Below are 23,235 nucleotides of genomic sequence, written 5' to 3'. Positions count from 1 at the left end.
TTTCACTACGCCCCCAGTGGTGTCTATAATAGAGGACATGGAGGAAGAGCCTCTCGTGTTCAGGCCGTTGGTGCTCCTATGAGGGAAGTGCCATGGATGTTGTTTATGTAGACTTTCAAAAAGCTTTTGATAAGGTACGACATCGAAGGCTGTTGGCTAACATTAGGAATTGTGGAGTGGCTTGTGTAGTAGCCAGCTGGATTGGAAAATGGCTTCATGATGGGAAGGAAAGAGTGACTGTGAATGGGAGGATATCCAACTGGGAGGATGTAAGAAGTTGGATACCCCAGGGATCAGTTCTAGATCTGTTATTATTTATAGTTTACATCAATTATTTGGATAGGGGGGTTAAGAGTCAGCAGATTCAGTGGTGTAATGGTTAGAGCGTCTGCTCCAAGTCTGGGAGGTCGGTGCTTCAAACCCCGGGTGAGTCATACCAAAGACTTACAAAATTATACGTGCGACTTCCTTATTGACGTTCAGCATTTAAAAAGATAGAACACGGACAATCCCCGTAGGTTGGCATCCTTTGAGAGGAGGAAATTCCTCTTTAGGAAATGTCCTGCTGAGAAATGCTGGTACCCAGAGTGCCCAGGCAAGTGAGGGCCAGAAAAAAATGCTGGTACCCAGAATGCCCCGGCAGTACCCCAAGCTCATTGGTCCTTTGTTGTCATGTGTATTCCTCTGTATGTCCAGGTGTGTGAGATGTGTTACTGGCAGCTCTACTACAAACCTGAGATACTTAAAAAGAAAAAAAAAAGATTTGGACAGTGGGGTAAAGAGCTTTACAAATTTCCACGAAGCTTGGAGGTAAGGTAAACAGCAGAGAGGGGGAGGGATGACAGGTGGTGATCAGACTCAGGAAGTGCAGGACATGATACATCAATGGATTTGGCAAAGGATTAGCAGATGCAGTTCAACACAAGGAAATGTAAGGTGCTGGGGTTTGGCAAGAATAACAAAAGTAGGGATTATATAATGTAAGGGGCAGTCTTGGACCGTGTGACACCAGAGAAGGATTTGAGGATGGTATTACTGTAGGGGTTAGCAGGCAACACAGTGTCAGCTAGCCATAGGTAAAGCTAACAGGGTTTAGGTTGTATTTGTAAGGGATAAATTATAAGACAACAGAGGTAGTTTTAATACTGTATAGGATTTTATTGAGGCCTCATCTAGAATATTGTGTTCAATTTTGATCACCGCATCTGAGGAAGGGCATAGTTGCCATCGAGAGGGTTCAGTGTCGAGAAATTGGTTGGTCCCAGGCCTAGCTAGGCTAAGCTGTGAGGTGTGGCTGAAAGAGACAGGACTTTTTAAATGAGAAATGAGATGATTGGGAGGAGATCAGATGGAGATGTTTAAGATGATGAAGGGTGGAGACAAAATAAGTGCAGAATATTTTTTCAGCAGAATGGACACTGGCAGGATAAGGGGCGACAGTTTAAGAGTGAACAAGACCGAAAGTCTAACAGTGGCGTAGCCGGGCTTGTTTGACACGTTAGTTGAAGAGGATAGTATGACCTGGGTGGAGATACCAGTTAGCAAATAATGTAAGTATTAATTTTTTTTTGAAGTATTCTATGTATCAAAGCTGTCTGTCACCAAGGAAGTGAAGAGTTTACATTAAGACACTGGTTTATACTACATGTTTCGAGTCAACAATGAACCAACCATACACCGCTTCAATCCAGTAACTTTTCAGTCACAACAAACGGATTGCAGTGTTACGATTATATTTACGATATTATTGTTATTATCAACTTTATTATTATTATTATTATTATTATTATTATTACGAGGATGATGTTACTGTATTAAGAAACCTGGGGTAATTTGTCAGAAGTGGCCTGAAGTGATAAAGCCTAAGGCCTATACATACTGTATCGTTGGAAGTCCCGTAACGCTTATGTTTTCGATATTTGATGTTCATTTTAACAATCGGTTTGTTTGTGTTTCACACTGAATGAAAAACGTAAAGGTACTGTATAGTATGTGGCGTAAAGGTACTGTATAGTATGTGGCGTAAAGGTACTGTATAGTATGTGTACATGGCGATTGTGATATATGACAGGTTCGACGATATGTTCGGCCTGAACGCATATAATTCAAAATGGCGGTGCGTGGAGCCAGCCATTGTACGACGTAATGACATCACAGACGTAATCACATCACATCACATCACCCCTGTCATGTGACCAGATGCTCAGCTCTGATTGGTGTCGTTTGTGAGGGACATACATACGGACAGATGAACACTATTCTAGACGGCTTTTCCCTATAGACTATGCCGTAAAAAAGAGAAGAGGTAGAACTATAGTAATGCATGGGTCTTTCACTCAGAGAGTGAGAATGCATAGAATGGTCTCTGGGCAAGGGTAGTGACAGTAAAGTCAGTGGAATGTTTTAAAATTGAGTTAAATAGGTATCTAGAAGTAGTGGGGATGGGAGTGTACTAAAATGGTGGCATGATTGTGCAGGCCTGATGGGCCTTAATGGCCTCCTGTGTTGAAGTTCCTTGTATTTGCTTGTATAACTTTATCGGTATGTTTATACCTTGAGCAGGGTGAAGAGATGTACACATACAGAGAGCGGTTCAACAAAATGAAGGAAGAACGTAACAACTACAACGATGAACTTATAAAAGTGAAAGACGAGAACTACACGCTGGCCATGAAGTTCGCTCAACTCAGTGAGGAGAAGAACACGGCGGTGATGCGCAGCCGCGACCTGCAGCTGGAGGTCATACAAGGCACAAGATCTTGGTTTTTGTGGCAACAACTACAAACTTTAATTCGATGCATGAGAATCCTGGGTGTAATTAAACTTGTTTTTGTTGAACTTGTTGCTTATTTAGATTGACCAGCTGAAACACCAACTTAACAAGGCAGAGGAAGAGTACACGATAGAGAGGCGGCACTCGCACAAACTCAGACAAGACATGGAGAAACGTCCCGGCAAAGAGGCACTGTTGGAGCTGGAAAAGGAGAACGAAGGCCTGAAATCGAAAATATCTGAGCTACAGGCCCTGGCACAGGTTCTCATTTTTCTTCCTCTTATTTGATTTCCACTTCTGTGTCCTGCTTTTTTCTTAGTTTCGATATTTGGCAAATGACATATATGCACACAGAATTTTGTTGGCATTATCAGTACACCTCATTGTATTTATGGACTCTAGATTTTGTTGGAGCCTCACTGAACTTTGCACAAATGAGCTTGCCCCACCAAGCTGTGGTTGGCTGGTTGCAGGTGTTTTGTTGTAATTCCATCATGCTGTAATTCCGATACGGTAATTGTAATTCCGATACGATAATTGTAATTCCGATACGGTAATTGTAATTCCGGTACGGTAATTGTAATTCCGATACGATAATTGTAATTCCGATACGGTAATTGTAATTCCGATACGATAATTGTAATTCCTGTACGGTAATTGTAATTCCGATACGATAATTGTAATTCCGGTACGGTAATTGTAATTCCGATACGATAATTGTAATTCCGGTACGGTAATTGTAATTCCGATACGATAATTGTAATTTCGATACGGTAATTGTAATTCCGATACGATAATTGTAATTCTGATACGGTAATTCCTGACGATGCTTTTTTGTATACAGTCGAGGCTCATGGAGGACCTATAACACAGAATGGACCTGCTTGTAACACAACGGGAAAAAAAAATAGGAGAAAGGGGGACGGGGTGGGAGGTTGGACACACAAACAGGTCACAGCACAGCAAAATAGAGGGAGACTTGGAGGAATAAAAGACATGGGGAAGAATAAAGGACATGGGGAGGGCATGGGCGAACATGATGAATACAGCCACAAGCTCTGAAGCACAGAAGTGGAAGGGAAAAAACTGGAGAGGAAGCAGAAATGGTACAATTAAATAAATATATTTCATTTTCTTGACAGTAATAAGGTTTCTCAAAAGGCTCTTTCGAAGTCAGTTTTGTGCTGGAAAAGAAACAATTTGACAAAGTGTTGTTGTGAGACCCAAGTGAGGGACTTTTCTCTCTATCTCATCCATAATACCCCTCACAGTGCCCGACTACGTATACCAGTATTTTGAGATGGAAAGGAAACAATTTGTCAAAGTATCACTTGGTGAGGCCCACAAGGAGAGACTTTCCCAAATATCTCATTAATAAATACATCATACATTACAGTGAGCAGTCTGATGATGGGAGCAGTTGTTCACCGCAACACTGAGCATGACAAGGCAGAAAAAATGCCCGACACCCTGATGCCCTTACTGTAATGTCAATAGGAACAGAGGCAGAAGATTATTACTTTGGGAAAGACAAGTTCAGTACTAATTATTGCTAATTTTTTTTGTAAATTAGCTGGTGACAAAACACCACCCTATGTGCAGTCCATGGACATTAACCGTAATCTCATGAGGCACAACATGAGATTGCCAAAAGGGACAAACAGGCACAGTCACGTAGGCCATTATCGTCTGTCGATGTTGGCTGATGATGTTTACCGATTGTAATATGACAAGTTATTATTTAACCATTAAATCAGGACAACCGGAACCGGAAGATCTACAGGTCAACCTTCGACACTTCTGTAGACAAGATGATGGCGATGATGACAACATTTGCACACATGACAAACCGACAGGAACCTACATAACAGTTACAGAATCGTAGTGTAATTTTTACCATGGAACAATTGAATATGTAGTTGTTGGTTTATGAACACTAGTGAGGTACCCGTGCTAAGCACGGGTGGGAGGCCAGAAGCAAACAGACAATGCAGAAATGGCGAATGCTAAAGCATGAAACCAATAAATTCCACATTCCTTTAGCACCTTCAGTCGCACGTCAGACATGGACAGCAAGTTCGTGAAGGACTTTGTTTGTTTGCCAACGGGTACGTTTGTTCCATACCCAGTCAATGGCGAATCTGCATATGGCAATCCGTGAATTCACGTTTAGAAAGTAGAAACGGTCATGGCATTTTGTCATTCACTTGAACTCGATATCTCTTTTTTCATTCCAAACAGCATAACTCCAATCACAAATTAAATAGCATTAATATGAAAAATAAACTTTCAACAACATTTGTGACATAAACAAATATTTAAATCCTGATGTGAAGTTCCGTACAGGTGGGTGAATACAATTACGAATTCAAAATCGTAATTGTATTCACTCAATTCCAATCATCAATTGATACTTTAACAAAACGATTAACATGATTAACGTTTAACGATTTAACATTACGACTGAATGACGGTTGTATTGGGATATTATCAAACCCGCGCATTGCCGTCATCTGTCCACTTCTGCATTCGCGGCAGGTTCATAATTGTCATCAAAATCTAAACAGTATTTGTAGAATTTCAATAAAAGCCACATCACTGTTCATAACGGTAAATATTATTCCATCGTGTTTGGAAAAACTTGAAAATTGGAAAACTTGGAAAAATTGGAAAAACAATATAGCCTATTTTACTCCCAGGGGTCCCAGGAATACCCACCCAAAATATTGTTGCGATTGGTTAAGCCGTTTTTGCGGTACCTTCGAACGGACAGACGGACATTTGGTGAATTTATAGTAAGATGGTCTGTCTTGCAGGCTTGAACCAAGTTCATATGACGTTCATGCTAAAATTTTGGGCCTGGGAAATCGGATGAACTTTTATCAGGGGGTTAGGATAGCTTTCATTTTCATGGCAGGTCATCAGGCACATCACTTCACAAGTTAGATCACTCGAGTGAAGTGACCTTGTGGATAACATTGTTTGGAAGTCACTTGATGATTTATCCGTGATCTATTTACTTTGCACAATGGGGGAAACCTCAGTTGGAAGTTGGAAATTTGGAATTTGATATAATGTAAACCAACAGAGAAAGAACCAAATTAATGGAATAATTGTTTGAATTATTGATTTGATTACTTATGTGAAAAGTGTGGCTTGCTATTTGTTGTTTTTATTCCTCTGCCCTCCGAAAGTGGCCGGAGACATTATGTTTTGGGGTTGTCCGTCCGTCCTTAAAAAAAAACATCTCCCAAGCCACCGAAATGATCGATTCAAAAGTTTACGTGTGTCATCAAGTAGGCATGGTGATTAAAAGTTGATCACGAAAAGTGCATCAGTCACATGGTGTGGCAGCCATCTTGGATAGAAAAACGAATCTTATCCGATCAACACGAAACTTCACGAATGTGGCCCCCTACCCATACATATGCAGAGTGTACATTGTTGATGTCATATGTCACGTGGTTTGGCAGCGATATTAGCTTGAAAGCCGATATTTAAAAAATATCCCTTCTCCGAAACCGCTTCACCGATCGATGTGAAACCTGTCAGGTCTGGCAAAAATACAGCTGAAGGGATTTAAATCAAACTTGTTTATTTTTAGGACAATCAATGAGGGCATCTACCCGTTGTCACCGGCAGGGACAACTCGGAGGCATATTGACGACACAGTCACATTAGCACTAGTTTTTAATTTCTTACAAATATAGTTTAACAAGAATTGCTCGTAAATACCTTTTGTAGATTAAAGTTCAGGGAGTATCAGACACAACGATATTCCGATATGAACCCCTCTCCCGCTCCCCCATTCATCCAACTCTGATCATGTGTTATCTGGTGTGTAAATGTTTTGGAGAAATGATATCATTGAGATATTAAGTTCTTCCTCTATTTTGTGGCTTGTCTCTGTTCAGTATTATTCACATCACTGCCCCTCCACCCATAACTTACCTTACAACTTGTCCTTTTATAATTCTTATATCCTATCTCAACTCATACTTGCATTTATACGAAGTTTGTAGCTACTCCTCTTGGCTCCTTTCTATCTGTGTAACTACTACACTGGTGTACTTGTCATCGTTAACCTGTGCTGTCCTGCTCCAATGTGGCTCTAAAGATGCAGTGAAAGTTGGATAAACAGAATAGCATTTTCCTCCATCTACTTCGGTTGTGTAATTTTACAAGACTGCTCTGGTTGAGAACTCACTTGACCGCCAAAGCAGCTATATTGCATTTAATCAATGCAACACAGAAAACATTGGTGTCAGTATTATTGTATCACTGAAGCCAACAAAAGATAACATACTACAGCAGACTTCCTGACCTGGCTTCACATCTTAATCCGCTTATTTTTTTCTTAAATTTCTTGGTTCGCTTTTAAACACAAAAACATGTGCAGTTGTGTGAAAACCTGCTTTACTCACTACAGATTCTTCAAATCAATTGGAAAATTGCAGCATGTAAATAATTAATAACAATTATTAGTTCCAATAAGCTATTACAATAATGATATAATGAATTATTATGATTAGATAAATCATACTTTTTCTATACGTAATTTGAGGCGTCTGCTTGTTATCTCCGCCACTAAAGTTGGAGGGGGGTTAGGTTTTCACCCCCATCTGTGTCTGTTGGTTTGTCAGCAGCATATTTCAAAAAGTTGTGGATGGATTCGGCCAATTTTGGTGGGCAGGTTGGGTGTGTGACAAGGGCGAAATGATTGGATTTTGGTGAAGATCCGCATCCGGATACGAGAATTTTTAAAATATTTTAAAGGGATTCTTCACCATTGAGAATGAAAAAAAAACACCTTTAGAGGCCATTTTTCCCCGCAAGGTGGGGGTTGGCCTTTTTCGGGGACCGTGGTTGTTGTTGTTTTTCGGTCCCCTTTTTGAAGCAATGTTTTACGGCCGGACGCCTTTCCTGCCACCAACCCTTTTTGTCGCCTTTTTACGACAAACAGGGAATTACCAGTGAACTAGTACTCAAATTAGCCGACCTCGGAAGGATGAGCAGGCTGAGTCAACCCCCCTGGCGTTAATTCAGCGATCGACCGGGATTCGAACCCAGGATCCTAGGATCCTAAGCCGGCACCCTAGCCGCTAGCCCAACACCCTAGCCGCTAGCCCAACACCACCAGACCCGGAGCGCTCTCCCCACTCGGTGCCCTCTCTGGCACTGGGCTACCCGGGTCCGTCCTCCGGATCCTCGAGCCCCATCCACAACTCTAACGGCTCCCAGAGCCCACCTGCGGCCTCACCTGTGAGAGAGGGGCCACATAATATATAGCAGAATATCTCAGAGTTGAGGACGAGTTATGACAAAAATTGGTGGATGAGTTGGTTAGGCGACCAAAACATGGGGTTCAGGGTAAATGGGGGGGGGGGCGGAGGGGGGGGGAGAATTATCTCTATGTAAATGTGTATCGTACAGTCCCAACCGGTGAATACCGGTATTAAAAGTCATAATACAATACGCCATAGGCTCACAGAAGTGGGTGAATTTACCATCTGTATTGGACGTGTTTTTTGCAAGTATCCTGAACCCACAATGGAGCAAATTTGATGAGACAGCACTAATTGTGAATGTAGGTTTTAGTGAAAAAAAAAAAGTAACTAGAACGGAACTCAGTAGAGAGCATACCTCCGCCAGGTGAACAGTTTACATTTTGTATCCTAGAGTAGACCAGAAAATCACAATACAGAATCACATTTAATCAAAATCATCCGTCCACAACTTTTTGAGATATCTTGTTCACAAACAGACAGACAGACAGACAGACAGACAGGGGTGAAAACATAACCTCCATCAACCTTTGGTGGCGGAGGTAATAATGAGTAACTTGAATCATAATCATGGAAATCATATGATGTTCATGAATCATGCAGAAAAGGAAGAAAACAGAAGCAGAGAGGTATCAGGATCGATAAGGGCTTTCATTAGCTTCGATGTAATGCTGTGCGACTTAAGAAGTGTTTCCCCACATTTATGTCCCATGACTTGCAAAAGTGTTCGACAGAGTTGTGCAAAGGTTTACTTACTTCGAAGTTACTTCTGAGCTGTGCAGTTGTGTTTGAATTTTGATCCAAGCTATAAATCCAGAGCTATAAACTGTCAGCCTGCTGTTTTGCAGGCAGGGCATTACATCAATCAGTGCGTCGTCCTACTAAGGATGGATGTTAAGCTAGAGACTTATATGCTAGCATTACTGTTCGATCATTAACATCCACCAGTTGTCTTTTGCAATAATAATTGTAGGCCATTGTGTGCCAGAAAATGTCATCAGACCTAAATAACGAAAAAGATTGCAAAGGGAAAGCTGCAGTACTAAGATATGGATTCTAAGCTCTTGAAGCTTCCCTCATCTCATGAGACTTATGATGGCACTATCTAATTGGCCAAAATCTCAGCCAGATCAGCAATCTACCTCCCCCTGCTGGTTTGGTTTACACGTGAGGCTGACTCACACTCGCCATCAATATACCAAACACTTATACAGATTGTTGGTTCTGCCAAAGCAGTCTTTTGGCAAGGGTTACAGTCCTGGACAGGTCGCCACTCCAATGCATCATACTCGACTGAAGGTGGTAGGATTTTGGAATTTAGCTAGGGTGCCGGTGATAACTCACCTACTCTTCGCAAAAGATACCGTGGGATATTTAGCGTCCACCAATTTATATTTGCAAGTGGGTTCTCCAACCAGACTGATGGACAACACACACATTTATACTGTGGTAGTCGTCCAGTCGTACCGGTTACCTGGCACGAGTCCGGCAAGTCATCTCAATGCGACTGTAATGGTCATTCAGTTTGAAGACCCCCAGCTGGATCATGGATCCATTAGTCATGATATCGTACTGATTGGGGTCTCTGAGCCGGCGGAGCACTTTGCCAATTAGTACCACATGCCTCGTGCTAATTATGTCGAGGAAGCCGGAGGTATGTGGCACTATCCTGGTGTGCGGAATTTGATCAGCTCAGCCAATTAATCCTCGATGGGCTTACCTCAGTCAGTAAATGAGGAACCACGATGACCTGAATTCACCCTGAGACCAGGTATATTTAATTATGCAATAATAAATGGTCATGGGGAAGGAAATACAAGCAAGCAATTAACAAATAAATTATTCAATAAACCAATACCTCTTAATCCACTGCTGATATGCGTCCATGATGGAAACGACAAAATGAAGATACTTAATTATCCTAAGTCTTAAGGCCCACAGATACACCACAACAGATAGACAACAGGGAAGTCGCAGCACAAGAAGAGTTATTGGGCAAACCTAACAGAGTTGTGCAGGAGACTGTAGTTTTATTCCTGGGCAGGGCGATGCACCGCACATCTCTGCACTGGATCTTCCCATGTGCCAATTGCTCAGACTGCCAACGGCTCAGACTGCCAACATCTGAGACTATCAACAGCTCCGGTGATACCTGCAACTATTGTTCTCCTCAAAGTTAGTACCACAAGGCCAAGCAAAACCTTTTAACGAACATTTAGACAGATTTACAGAGGGAGGTCATTAAAAATGGGGTCAAAATGGTTGAAATTTTCAATCACAGACATTAAGAGGTGGAGTCATCTATATATTACATAAGCAATGGATATCTAAGATCACAATTAATTACTTCACACTTATGCTGAAACATATACTAAGGATATAACTAAACTATTGTATACGAAGTAGTTTTAACCCTTATGAGTCATTTCCACAACAATACTTTGCCCACTGTATGTTAAACTCCAGGGTGGCAGCTAATAGCTGTGTTAAGATTCTAACCCAGGTTCGACACCTCAAAGGAAAAAGCGTGCACACCTCCAAGTATAACATATCCCATCAGGCGATCCGCACTATGGTTGACCCTTAATGCTCTGACGGCGACTGGGATTGGCACTGAACTGATACCTACAGAAAGGTGGTGTGCCGCCCCCAACCCCAAATACCTTTAAATGAATGAAATAACAAAACGGTTAATGAAATTTTAAATTAGATCATGTTAGAAAGCTAGGTTTCGGCAAGCCATTTCCACACACGAGCACGCAAAAGCGGCAGATTACACAAAGTCAGATTGCAGTTGATTAAAAAAAACGTTTTTAATATGAATTGCCACTTTGCAGCCATAATGGTAATTCTATAGGGCTTGCATGAGCGAACCAAAAGGGGAAGCACCACATTGCAAACCACTTGGAGGAAGCAGTTATACCCCCATTGGTTTCCCAGAAAACAAGCGGAAAATAGTGGCACAAAAATGAAGGAAAATTCAAGGCCTACACTGATAAGCATATTATAATTACTTCTTTTCAAATATGTAAGGTGAGTGAAACGCATGCCAAGAGCATTTCTGTGGGTTGAGCTTTTTCCGCATTTTAATACACCAATTGTTAGGTCTTGGATCGTTAAATTTGCTTTTTATAACTCTTCAGTGAGATAATGACAAGATTCTGTGCCAATATCAACCTTTGTACACATTGCTGAACAAACTTCTCAGTTGCTTTCACTTTTCATGTCACTTAAACCACTCAAGGGCTGGCAGAAATCAAGATGGCCTCCAGCCATAAGCCTAAAGGGATATGAATATGCCTTTGGGCTTGTCTATCCTGGGTTTGAATTGTCCATCCTGGTTCTCGACCCAGCTACAAATGGTCGCCCTGTTGTTTCACATTTATGACGACACATGAATGTGTGTGCCGTCCCTCTGGCTCATGATACCCCGAAAGGCCTGTCGTCCAGTTTGATTGCGGGTGTTAGAAATCCCAGTGTGTTTCACGAAGATTGGGGGAGTTATTACCGGCACTTCAAACAAATTAAAATTCCTGCCCAATCTGTGCACTCAAAGCATGGCGAATGTGCACCCCGACCCTTTCTCCCCACAAAGTCCCCTCCCCCCTCCCCACAAAGTCCCCCCCTCCCCACAAAGTCCCCCCTCCCCACAAAGTCCCCCCCTCCCCACAAAGTCCCCTCCCCACAAAGTCCCCCCCTCCCCACAAAGTCCCTTCCCCCCTCAACCACAAAGTCCCCTCCCCCCTCCCCACAAAGTCCCCTCCCCCTCCCCACAAAGTCCCCCCCTCCCCACAAAGTCCCCTCCCCCCTCCCCACAAAGTCCCCTCCCCCCTCCCCACAAAGTCCCCTCCCCCCTCCCCACAAAGTCCCCTCCCCCCTCCCCACAAAGTCCCCCCTCCCCACAAATAAAGTGGACTGAAAACAGGCTGAATGATGATGCTGATGAAACCATTCAAATCATCATATCAGGACACGTGACACCTGTTCTGCATGAAAATTAACTAAAAGGTTCCAATGGCATTTGTTGAATAACAATAGTTCCACCTTTGACATATAGTAATGGCTTATTTGTTTGTTTCAGCATTGCATGAGTTAGTGTGTTTGCCTTGAATGTTGACTAACTGATAAAAAGGAAACATATCTTTGACTGGCAGCAGGTACAAAGCATTACATGTTTTAAAAAAAATACAGTAATCAAGATTTTTGCCATTGATTTGTAAATGTAGATTAGAATAGTATAACCATGGAGAATATAAATGACTTTTGACCCTCTCCAGCTTGCTGCGTGCAGCCAAATTTACACAAATTAATTGTTAACAAATCACGAAGTTCAGTTTATATGATTGTCAAAACCTGAAGCCTCAAAGGCAACAAACGTAGAAAAAGCTTTTTTAGGTGTTCATAATGCGATATATATGTTAATAATGCAATTAAAAGTTAATCACAAAACTGCATAGGTCACACGGTTTGGCAGCCATCTTGGATAGAAAAACGAACCTTATCCGATCAACACGAAACTTCACAAACGCGATCCCCTACCCATACATATGCAGACTGATGGCAGCTACCCGTTGTGGGACTATTGCGGAGGCATATTGGCGACAGTCGCATTGTTCTAGTTTTTATTATATACTAGGGCATTGCCCGTACGTGGGTGCCCGTTCCTTGCCAATGCCCGTACTATATATATATCTAAAATTATATCCCCCCCCCCTCTATTTACATGAAATGGTTTGGTCCATGAAATGTTTTGGTCCATTCGCAACGCCAAAGCGAACGGCGAACGCTTTACATGAAATGGTTTGGTCCATTCGCAACGCCAAAGCGAACGGCGAACGGCTTGCGAGTACAGTGACAATCCCCCCCCCCCCCCCCCCTCTATTTACATGAAATGGTTTTCATTAGTTTTAAAACATAGTTTAACGCCAACATAGCGGCAACATAGTTTGCCAACGTGAAATAGAGTCTGATCGCCACGTTCGGCACACGTGATAGCTCGCTGCTCTCTGATTGGTTGAAGCGTTTTTTGGACATAGCTCGGTAAGTACTTCTCCGATTAATTTAAAACCTTGAAAAGGCACATCCTCGGGTCCCTAGCAATATACCTGGCAAGTTTCAAGTATATCGGACCGGTAGTTGTCGAGAAACAGCGGTCACAGACAAACAAACGTACAAACAGAGATTACTGGAATTATAGATAGATATATATATATTTAAAACTCTCTGCAAGAAAGCTGTAATTAGGACGGAAGTTCACCTTTCACCATGACAACGACCCGAAGCACACAACCAAAGCTAAACTGGAGTGGCTAAGGAACAAAAAGATAAATGTGCTTAAGTGGCCAAATCAGAGTCCTGACCAAAATCCAATCAAAAATCTCTTGCATGATTTGAAGATTTCTGTCCATCAACGCTCCCCATGCAAGATGACTCAGCTTGAACAGTTTTGTGCAGAATAATGGGCAAATATTGCCCAATCAAGGTGTGCAAAGTTGGTAGAGACCTATCCCAACAGACTCACAGCTGTAATTGCTGTCAAAGGTGTTTCCACCAAGTATTAACTCAGGGGGGTGGACACTTATCCAACCAAGATATGCTAGTTTTGTATTTTTAATCAATTTTCTGAAATTTGTAGAATTTGATTTTCACTTGGAAGTTGTGGGTTACGATGAGTAAATAAAGTTGGGAAAAGTCTAATTTAATGCAATTTAATTCTAGGCTATATGGTGACAAAAGGTGGAAATTGTGAAAGGGGGTGTAGACTTTCTATAGGCACTGTATATACATATAAAATACAGGGTGTTCCAAAAAGACCTGAACAACTTGGGCTGTTAATATCTTTGGGGCAACAAATGATACAATGATACCCTTTGGTGTATATGATACAGAAACTCACAGTGTTTGTGCGTACCATCAATACACTTCAATCTGAGCTCCATTTGTCATGCTCAATACATCAAAGCAGTACATGAGTTATTGCCATGTTCAGCTCAGCATATTTGCGTCCACCAGTGCGCATACAGATGTGATCCGAGAATGACGATCCTGCAGGTTTGCCACCATCGTGTTGTCGACAACATCTGTGACAAACACCCACAGAAAAAAATCAAGGGGGGTTATGTCTGATGATGGTGGGGACCAGGCGTCTGTCTCTGCTAATCCAGCGACCTGGAAAATTTCCATTGAGAACAGCTCTAACGCTAACGCCCAATGAGGGGGAGCACCATCCTGTTGAACAATTAATTGGATTGCAGGTCTTCAATCTGGGAAGGTAAATCCTTCCAACATGTTCATGCAAATTGTTGAGGTCATTGCATCCTATGCAAATAAAAACGGACCCACCAAGTGATCATGGAGAAAGCCAAACCACACATTGACCTTTGGGCTGTCGCATATGTGTTCAATGACCATGTGGTGGTTTTCTGAGCTCCAGATCCTCGCATTGTGCTGGTTGACCTTTCCCGATACATGAAAGCAAGCTTGTCTGTGAACATGACCTTTGTCAGGTAATCTTCATCATCCTCTATGAGACTGAGCAATCCCAAGGCAAACTCCTTGCGTTTGAGTCAGTCATTTGGTTTGAGTTCCTGCAGAATCTGCACCTTGTAGGTATAAAGCTTCAGTATTTTATGCAAAATCCTGTGTACAGTGGTGGTTGGTATTCCCAGTTCTTTGGATGCCCGTCAGATTGATTTTCTGGAAGTTTGTTGAAATGATTCAGGCACTCGTTCAACATCTGCTGCACTAGTGCTTGGTCGACCGGAACTTTTCCGTTTCTGACAACGTCCGGTCTCCTTAAACCACTTGTACCACTCTCAGATGCTAATCTGCGATGGCGGATTCCTTCCATACATTGTACGGAAATTACGCTGAACTTGTGTGTCAGATCTCATCTCATTCGACGCACTGGGCTTTCTCTTGTGGAGTCGCCATTTTCTTTTACATCAAACCACGAGAGCTGAGAATAAAGAAAACTTTGAGTTTATGTACTGTATCAGATAAAACTTAGGGTCCCTTTGTATCATTTGTGGTACTAAATATATTAACAACCAAAGTTGTTCAGGTCTTTTTGGAACACCCTATACAGTGTATATTATTACACGAGAACGGCACTCGGTGGAGCACATACCTCAGCCCAGCTGAAGAGTTGTTTACTTTTTGTATCCAATTGATAGGCCGGATGCGCATTCATACTGGGTGGTTTGCCTTTGCCTTCCCAATGATGGTCAGGGCAGATATTTGTAAATCGTCCAAGGTGCAAGTGATAACTCAACTACTCTTTTCTAAATACGTTGTGGAATCTTTACCTTCCACCAACTAATGCTAGGAGATGCAGCACCTGGTTTAACGTGCATCTGAGGATGGATGTCCCATTTTGTAATCCAATTTCGTGTCTGCGTAGCACCAAACTGACAGTTTATACACGGGTCTGGAATTGAACCCACACCAGACTGTGTAAAGGTAAGTGTGCTACCTCAGCAACGTCCTGTCAGATGAAAAGTTAATGTCAGTAACATTTGAAGGAAAAATGAAATTTTTACATTGATCTGAGGCTCATAATGGAGCTTATACATAAATCGGAATCACTTGCAGGACAAACAAATTAGCAGACATCGGTGTACCTTGATATGAATTACAAGGATGTCAGTGGACAATACACAATTGCATTCTGGATTTTGGTGTTGTTCATCTATTTAACAACCAACCATGTTAAATTTGCCTTTTGAGCATCATGAGCCAACGGTTCAGATTGACATGTGCCTACCCACCCACCTGTTTATCACTCATAATATTGGGATAAAACATGCCAAATGCTAAATCGAATTTTAAAAACAATTGGACAAAAGTAGTTTATATTTCTGCCGAAGATGAAGTGGGTTTTTTTTTTTTTCCAATACAAAATTTAGGTTCATGGGAGGGTGAGGAGATAGAAGGCAAAAAGCAACCAACTGGTGTTTGGCCAGTGGTGGCAACAGGTGAATTCAACAAGCAAGGGAATGAACGAACAGGAAATGGGAAAGAGGAGGGGAGAAAACACAGCAATCTGCAATTAAAAAGGGAGGGTTAGATTTGTTTAGTAGGGTTAATGGAGGTATGAAAGATCAGGTGTACGGTTGAGAGATGGCGATGCACCATCTGCTTGCATCCCTGGAGGTAAGAGTGGGGTTGTATGAGCTCGCGTTGGACTTAGTCCGAAACGGGGGCTTATGGATTCTGTCTCTTCTGCCCGTCTGTCCGTGCATCCGCAACCATACCTCGGAGATTTATGGACTGATTTTGTTCATACTTGGCACAAAGAAAATAGAAATAGATGATAGTATACATATGCGTATCATTTGGTCACTGTGTGCATGTGACAACAATATCCCAAGCACTCCACAAGTCTGGCCTGTATGGTAGGGTGGCATGCAAAATTTTACAAATATCATCGAACAGCACTGTTGCATATAGTTTGAAAATGATGATGTCATAGGTCACGTGGTTTGGCAGCCATCTTGAATGGAAAAACGAACCTTATCCGATCAACGCGAAACTTCACAAACGTGATCCCCACCCATACATATGCAGAGTGATGGCATCTACCCGTTGTGGGACTAGAAGATTTTTTGGAAGAGTAGAAGAGCTGTGGCAAAGATGGCTGACTGGTGGCCATTTTGTTACTTAAATGTGTCCCCAACCGTTTTTCAGACATGCATAGACCGGTTTTGTTGAAACTTGGCACAAAGCCAAAACACGAGTATACATATACAGAAGATTTTGTTTTGTAATCCGAGCAAAGGCCGACTGACGGCCTTAACTCCTGTAATGGCCGACTGACGGCCTTAACTCCTTTAGCAAAATTACTAAAACTACGGGGACTATGACATTTTATTTCTTTTTCTCTTTGTTTTCTGTTGGACATAATATCAAAGAATGATTTTTATTTTGTATAAAACAGTAGATACAGGTGTGAATTCTTGCAGGTGTGCTGCCCAAGTGTTCCCGATACGGAGCGAGCCATCCTTGACATTTTGGAGCACGATCGATACGAGGCTCTTGAAGAGCGCCAGGAACTCGTACAACGAATCTTCACATTGCGAGAGGAAGTCAGGCATACTGAAGAATTACGTGACAAGGTGGGTTTCAAACTGACCCTTGAGAGGAAATGAACAAATTTGTTGAGTGCGTAAGTAAATAAGCAATACCAAATTAAAATCATTAACTTTCTTGGTGGAATTTTGCATCAAACAAATGCTAGATAAACAACTTTTTTTTTGTTTCTGCACAAATATTTTTTATCCTTTGTGGCGTGAGGGTTGTTTTTTTGGTATAAATTTTTATTTGGAATTCTGTGGTTATACAAACTAGCAACGGTACCCGCCCTATGGGCGGGGCTTCAATTACGAGGCCCAAATGAAAAGGCAAAATATCAGAAATTCAAGGCTTTTATTTTATTTTAAACGATTTATATAAACGTACGTTAAATCATATCATACGCAAATCATCAAAATCTAAACAGTATTTGTAGAATTTCAATAAAAGCCGCATCACTGTTCATATCGGTAAATATTATCCCATCGTGTTTGGAAAAACTGTAAAATTTGAAAATTGGAAAAATGTGAAAATTGAAAAAAAAAATTGGAAGAACAATATAACCTATTTTACTCCTGGGGATCCCAGGAATACCCACCCAAATTTCGTTGCGATCGGTTCAGCCGTTTTTGCGGTACCTGGGAACGGACAGGCAGACAGACATTTGGTGATGATGATTTTCACTGTAATTTCTGTTGAACAATACAGATTCTTCCTCTTTGAGTTGAATTACAATATATCAGAACTCAGTGGGATTGTGGTTAAAGTGTCTGCTCTCTCTGGGAGTTCAGGGGTGCAATTCTGGCTGCAGGTGGAATCAAAATTTAGAGGACAGAGCATGGGCATTTCCCACAGGCTGGAACTCCATTGTGCGGAGGGTGGGGACGAAGAAAGGGGGGAGATATTTAAAAATAATTTTCCTCACTGACTGCGGAGAGAGAAACAGTCATAAGATGGTGTCACCAGCACCCAGAGTTCACCAGGAAGTTACATCATTTCCTCAAAGATCATCGGCTGTGCTTTTCTAAAATGAAGTTCGGTGTTGTCTCATATCTCCGTCTGCAAGTAAACAGCTTCTCCATGAGCCTCGTAATGAATTTAAAAAGTAGTTCTGTGAGTAAATGTCAAATAAATTGATATGTTGTATCAGTTACCTACCTTACCAATATACCTTACCAATGTTGTATCAGTGCTGCTATTATCATTAACCTGGTTATTTTTTGTGGGGTGTATTTTACCTGCATAGTATCTGGAAGAGAAGGAAGAACTCGAACTACGCTGTTGTAGACTGATGAAAGATTGTGAGATGTACAGACAGAGAATTGGCACGATCATCCTGCAGCTCGAGGAGGTTGAGCGAGAGCGTGGCCAGGTGAGGTGTTCCATAAGAGATGCGAGTGCAAATTCAAGTTAAAATTTCATGCAAATGTTGTAGTGGATTTTACCAATCGTCTCTTATAGTTAATTGGATCATAAGTTGTCGCATTCTTCAAATCAAGTGCATGTTGGATACAAAATGGTGGATATAGCACATGCTATTCCACTAATTGGATCTTTCTAGGATGCTTCCCATGCGATTTGTCATCTACTTGTGTTGTAGTGATGTCATTTATTTTAAAGTAATTACCCTGCACTCGCGAAGTGTCAAGCGGGGTTAAGCATTCAAGTGCGTACGTGTGCCGTGTGCCGTACGTGTCTGCATTTTTCAAAAATTCATTTTCTCTGCAATTCTTGGTCCGATTGACATGAAATTTTCACCATAGGAGCGCCTCCTCCTGGCGAATATTCTAATGATTATTATGACGTCATAGGTCACCTGGTACAGGCGCCATCTTGGAAAAAACAAAAAATGTTGCACCTCTATATCTCTGAAACCACTCCATGGAAAAAATTGAAACGTGGCTCATTGTCAACTACTCCTCATGGGGAATAAGATATGTTAATGATGATGTCATTTGTGCCATAATTATGACGTCATAATTCGACAGGGACAACGCTTCGTCTGATCGGTTTGAAATGTAATGAGCATGATCTATGCAACAATTATATTAGAGAATATAAATATATGATGTCATCGCTCACGTGGTCTGGCAGCCATATTGGATCAAAAAAAAATGTTCAAAAACAGAAGAGTTAGCTCACGACAAGTTGACTGCACAGGATAAGTATTCTTATAGCCAGGCTGAACTTTTAATATATTTTTGGAAGAGTAGAAGAGCTGTGGCACAGAACAGATCGGTACACCGCATAACAAAGGGAATAGCAGGAGAAAGGGAAATTGCCAACAGCAGGGCAGAGGGAGAAGGTACATGGAGATGGACAAACAAGGGATGCAGGTAACAATGAGGGTTAGGGGAGAAAGCAAGGCGTGGACAAGATGGATACATCAGGAAAACCTTGGAAAGAGCTTCGGTGGTTTAACCGGTGTAGAAAAGATAATGGCTTTGGGTGGTGGTATGAGCTAAGATGGTGGTGAACAGCTGTCTTGAAGACCCGAAGGGAAGAATTGGATCGAAGAGAGTGTGGAAGGTGGTTCCACAGGTGGGAGAATAGATGAAACAATGAGTAAAGGTGAGCAATGGTTCTGAATTTAGGCAACTTCATGAGGAGGGGTTTCTGGTGGACCTCATGCATCCTGCAGATACTTGGGTGGAGGTGAAGGAGGAGGGGGGGGGCGGAGAGAACAGAGCATGGAGAGGGCAGAGAGTACAAGACCAGAAATGAGGCAGAGGAAGACATGGAACACCGACCTGTTGGTGATGGCGAAATGATAGGCCCTAGATTCAACTTCACCGCACGAGCTGCCAATGATCATGAAAGCCTTGGTTTCCACGGCGTCAGGCTGAGAAGGATGTGAGGCAGGGGAGCCAGCCCAGAGGGAAGAGCAGTACTCCATCAATCTGCAGATGAAGGCCTTGCAGGTGTATAGAAGCTTTGGTGTGCCAAAGATGGACTTTGCACGACGGAGGATGCCCAGTTGGCGACAGGCTTTGGAAGCCAACTTGAAATGTGGCTTACCCAAGAGAGTTGACAGCTGAGCATGATGACAGCATGACATGACAGCATAATGACAGCATGACAGATGTTGCTAGCATGACCCAAGAGTTTGAGTGACTGAACCTCTGAGAGGGTTGTTGAGAAAGTTGATGGGAGGCTTTGCAGAATGGTCCTTTCGGAGAGAAGAGAGTGAGTGTGTGGGATTTATCAGGATTGAAAGACATGCTCCAAGTGTTTGACCAGACTATGATTTTTATCAAGATCTGAGGAGAGGGAAGAGGCTGCTGCCTGTCTGCCAGAAGGATGAGGGATGTCATGGCAGAGAGTGGATTCATCAGCAAATAAATAAAGAGGGTTTTCCAGAGAGTCAGTGAGATAATTGATGAATAATAGGAATAGGATTGGGCCTAAAACACTGCCTTGAGATACTCCAGCCTTGACAGGGAGAGGCGATGAAAGGATTCCTTTGAGAGCCACATGTTGGCTAAGAGAGTGGAGGAAGTCAGTCATCCAAGAGTGGAGTTGGCTTTGGATGCCCATAGGCAGAGGGTTTGGAGAGCAAGATGGGATGCCAGACTGTATTGAAAGCTCTAGATATGTCCAGAGAGACAGCCCTGATCTAATGTTTGATGTTGGGGGGTTTCCATCCATTGTTGGGAGAGTAGAAGCAGCATGTCCAAGGTAGTGTGACCAGGTCTGAATCCGAATTGATGATCTGAGATGAGATCCATGCAGTCCAGTTGCATTTACATTTTGTATTCTGGGTCCAGATCTTCACCAAAATCTCATCAATTCCTCCTTGTCACACACCCAGCCTGTCTACCAAGGTTTATCTGAATCTGTCATAACCGTTTAAGATATCCTGCTCACAGACAGACAGAGACAAAGAAACAGGAGTGAAAACACAACCTCCACCCACCTTCAGTGATGGAGGTGATAAATGATGGAGAATGAAGGTTAACAGATTGCCAATAGTGGCTACAAATGCCCATAGGGACTTAGCAGCTCCTTGGAAACTCCCAGTGAGATAAAAGCTTTGATATGAGGAAATGATTGAAGGAAATATGGAGGAGCAGGAGCTTTATAGTGTGAAAATATTGACATTAGTAGGTGCAGTACCTGGCTTTACCTCTCTGGAAGGATAAAGTTGGGATTCTGGAAAGATGCTGGCTTCTAAGACAATGTTATTTCTTCACAGGCATTTCGCTCCCGCGATGAATCGCAAACAGCCTACGCTCAAAGCCTGCTGGACAAGGACAAGTACCGCAAGCAGATCCGTGAGCTTGAGGAGCGATGTGATGAGCAGACCAATCGTTTGGCTAGTAGTGAAGGTCGTCTACTCAACCTTGAAGTTCGCCAGAACAGGAAATCTAAAGAACGTGCATCGAATGGAGACATGGTATGCCAACTGTCCTACCTCTACTCATAATATATTGTCTTTGAATGATCATAACTTTATGTCGATATAGAATTGCTTTGCAGTGTTGTAAATATGGTGAAATATAAATATTGCAAGTATGGCAGAATCTTTGACTCCTTCACCGCTCAATCTTATCACTCCCCAATATGTGACATATATGCCCACTACTCTTCCCTATACTCACTCCTATTGCCGCACAACCTTCTTTCCATTTCCTCTCCACTCCGCCACTCCCATACACCTCCACCCTTCTTCTAATATCCTCCCTTCCATTAATTTTCAAATATTTAGTTTATCAATTTGGCATCCCCTCTTTTTCCCCATCCATATGTAATGCATATATGGCCTGACAAAAAACGGTTTTTTTTTTTGCAAAAGTAAATCTCTGAAAATGAGGAATGAAAAAAAAAAATTGAAGCAAGAATGTCTGAGTAAGAATGTCCGAGAGAAAGCTTTGAAGCAAGAATGGCTTAGAGAAAGCTTTGAAACTTTGAAAGATTTTTTTTCAAGCTTTTTATTATTTATTTTTTTTGAAAGATTTTTTTCTTTTTTTTCAAAGCTTTGAAAGCTTTCTTTGAAATGGCCTAGAGAGAGTTCTGTCACTCAAGCTTTTGGATCTCACTATCTGCCATGATCTTTCCTGGGAAAACCACATTTCCAAGCTGGCCTACAAAGGGCAGTCGCCGACTGGGCATCCTCCGTCGTGTGAAGTCCTTTCTGGGCACTTCTGAGCTCCTCACCACATACAAGGCTTTCATCCGCAGCTCAATGGAATACTGCTCTCCCCTCTGGGCTGGTGCTCCTGCCTCACACCGAGCTCGGCTTTACGCGGTTGAAACCAAAGCATTCAGAATAATTGGAATCTCCCGCGATGAAGCTGATTCTGAGGGCCTTTCTCTCTCTCACCGCAGGCAGGTAGGTGGTCTTTCTGTCTTCTACCAACTCCTCTCCAGCCTTACTCCCCCAGCTCTGTCTGTGCTCTGCCCCAAATTATTCCTGCAGGACGCACAAGATCTGCCAGCAACCCTCTTCTTTCAAACTTGAAAACAGCTGTTCACCACCATCTTTAATCTTCCTCCATCCAAAACCTTGATCTCTTCTACCCCTGCCAATTCACCCCAGATCCACTTTTATGAAATACCAACTTCTTTCCTGGAAATCCTAGCAGTGTCCATGTATTTTATACACCTCTCCCGCCCCCCCCCCCTCCCCTTCCGATGCCTCCTCCCTCCAAGCCATCTCCCTCCCACAGATCTTCCGATGTCCCTGTTCTCTGCTGTTGTACTTGTGTGCTTCCCTCTGTCTCCCCATCTTGTCGCCCGCTCCCTTTATTGTATGTTTTGTGTGTCCGTTTTTTTTTTTTGTGATTTGTGCTAGCTCTTACACGAGCCTCAATCTTGTATACAAAAAACCCCTCTTCTGGTGAAACTGCCAAAATCAAAACTCTCTGCTCACCTTCACTCTTTCATTCCTCTTTTCTCCTGCCTCTGGAACAAACTCCCACACTCTCTTCAATCCCTCTCCTCCCTCCAGGTCTTTATAACAGCTGTTCACCACCATGTCTTATCTTCCTCCAACCAAAACCATGATCTTTTCTACCCCCATTAAAACACCCCAAATCCGCCTCTTTAAATCCCCAACTTCTTTACTGAAATTCCTAGAAGTGTTAATTTGCTTTGTACCATGTT

At 42.3% G+C, this 23,235-nt stretch overlaps 1 protein-coding gene across 1 annotated transcript in view; it reads left to right on the top strand.

Moving 5' to 3' along the window:
* The window catches only part of CARD11 (caspase recruitment domain family member 11), a 107,489-nt gene that overhangs the window by 18,568 nt on the left and 65,686 nt on the right, over positions 1-23,235 (top strand). The window contains exons 5-9 of the mRNA XM_068125716.2: positions 2,563-2,739; positions 2,855-3,034; positions 17,022-17,174; positions 18,377-18,502; positions 21,326-21,526. Coding sequence (XP_067981817.2) covers positions 2,563-2,739; positions 2,855-3,034; positions 17,022-17,174; positions 18,377-18,502; positions 21,326-21,526 — 837 coding nt within the window. The remainder of the gene's footprint in view (positions 1-2,562; positions 2,740-2,854; positions 3,035-17,021; positions 17,175-18,376; positions 18,503-21,325; positions 21,527-23,235) is intronic.

The sequence above is a fragment of the Myxine glutinosa genome, chromosome 10, assembly GCF_964187855.1.
Source record: "Myxine glutinosa chromosome 10, kmMyxGlut1.1, whole genome shotgun sequence".
NCBI classification, from domain to species: Eukaryota; Metazoa; Chordata; class Myxini; order Myxiniformes; family Myxinidae; genus Myxine; species Myxine glutinosa.
This window is presented reverse-complemented; position numbering and strand designations above follow the sequence as displayed.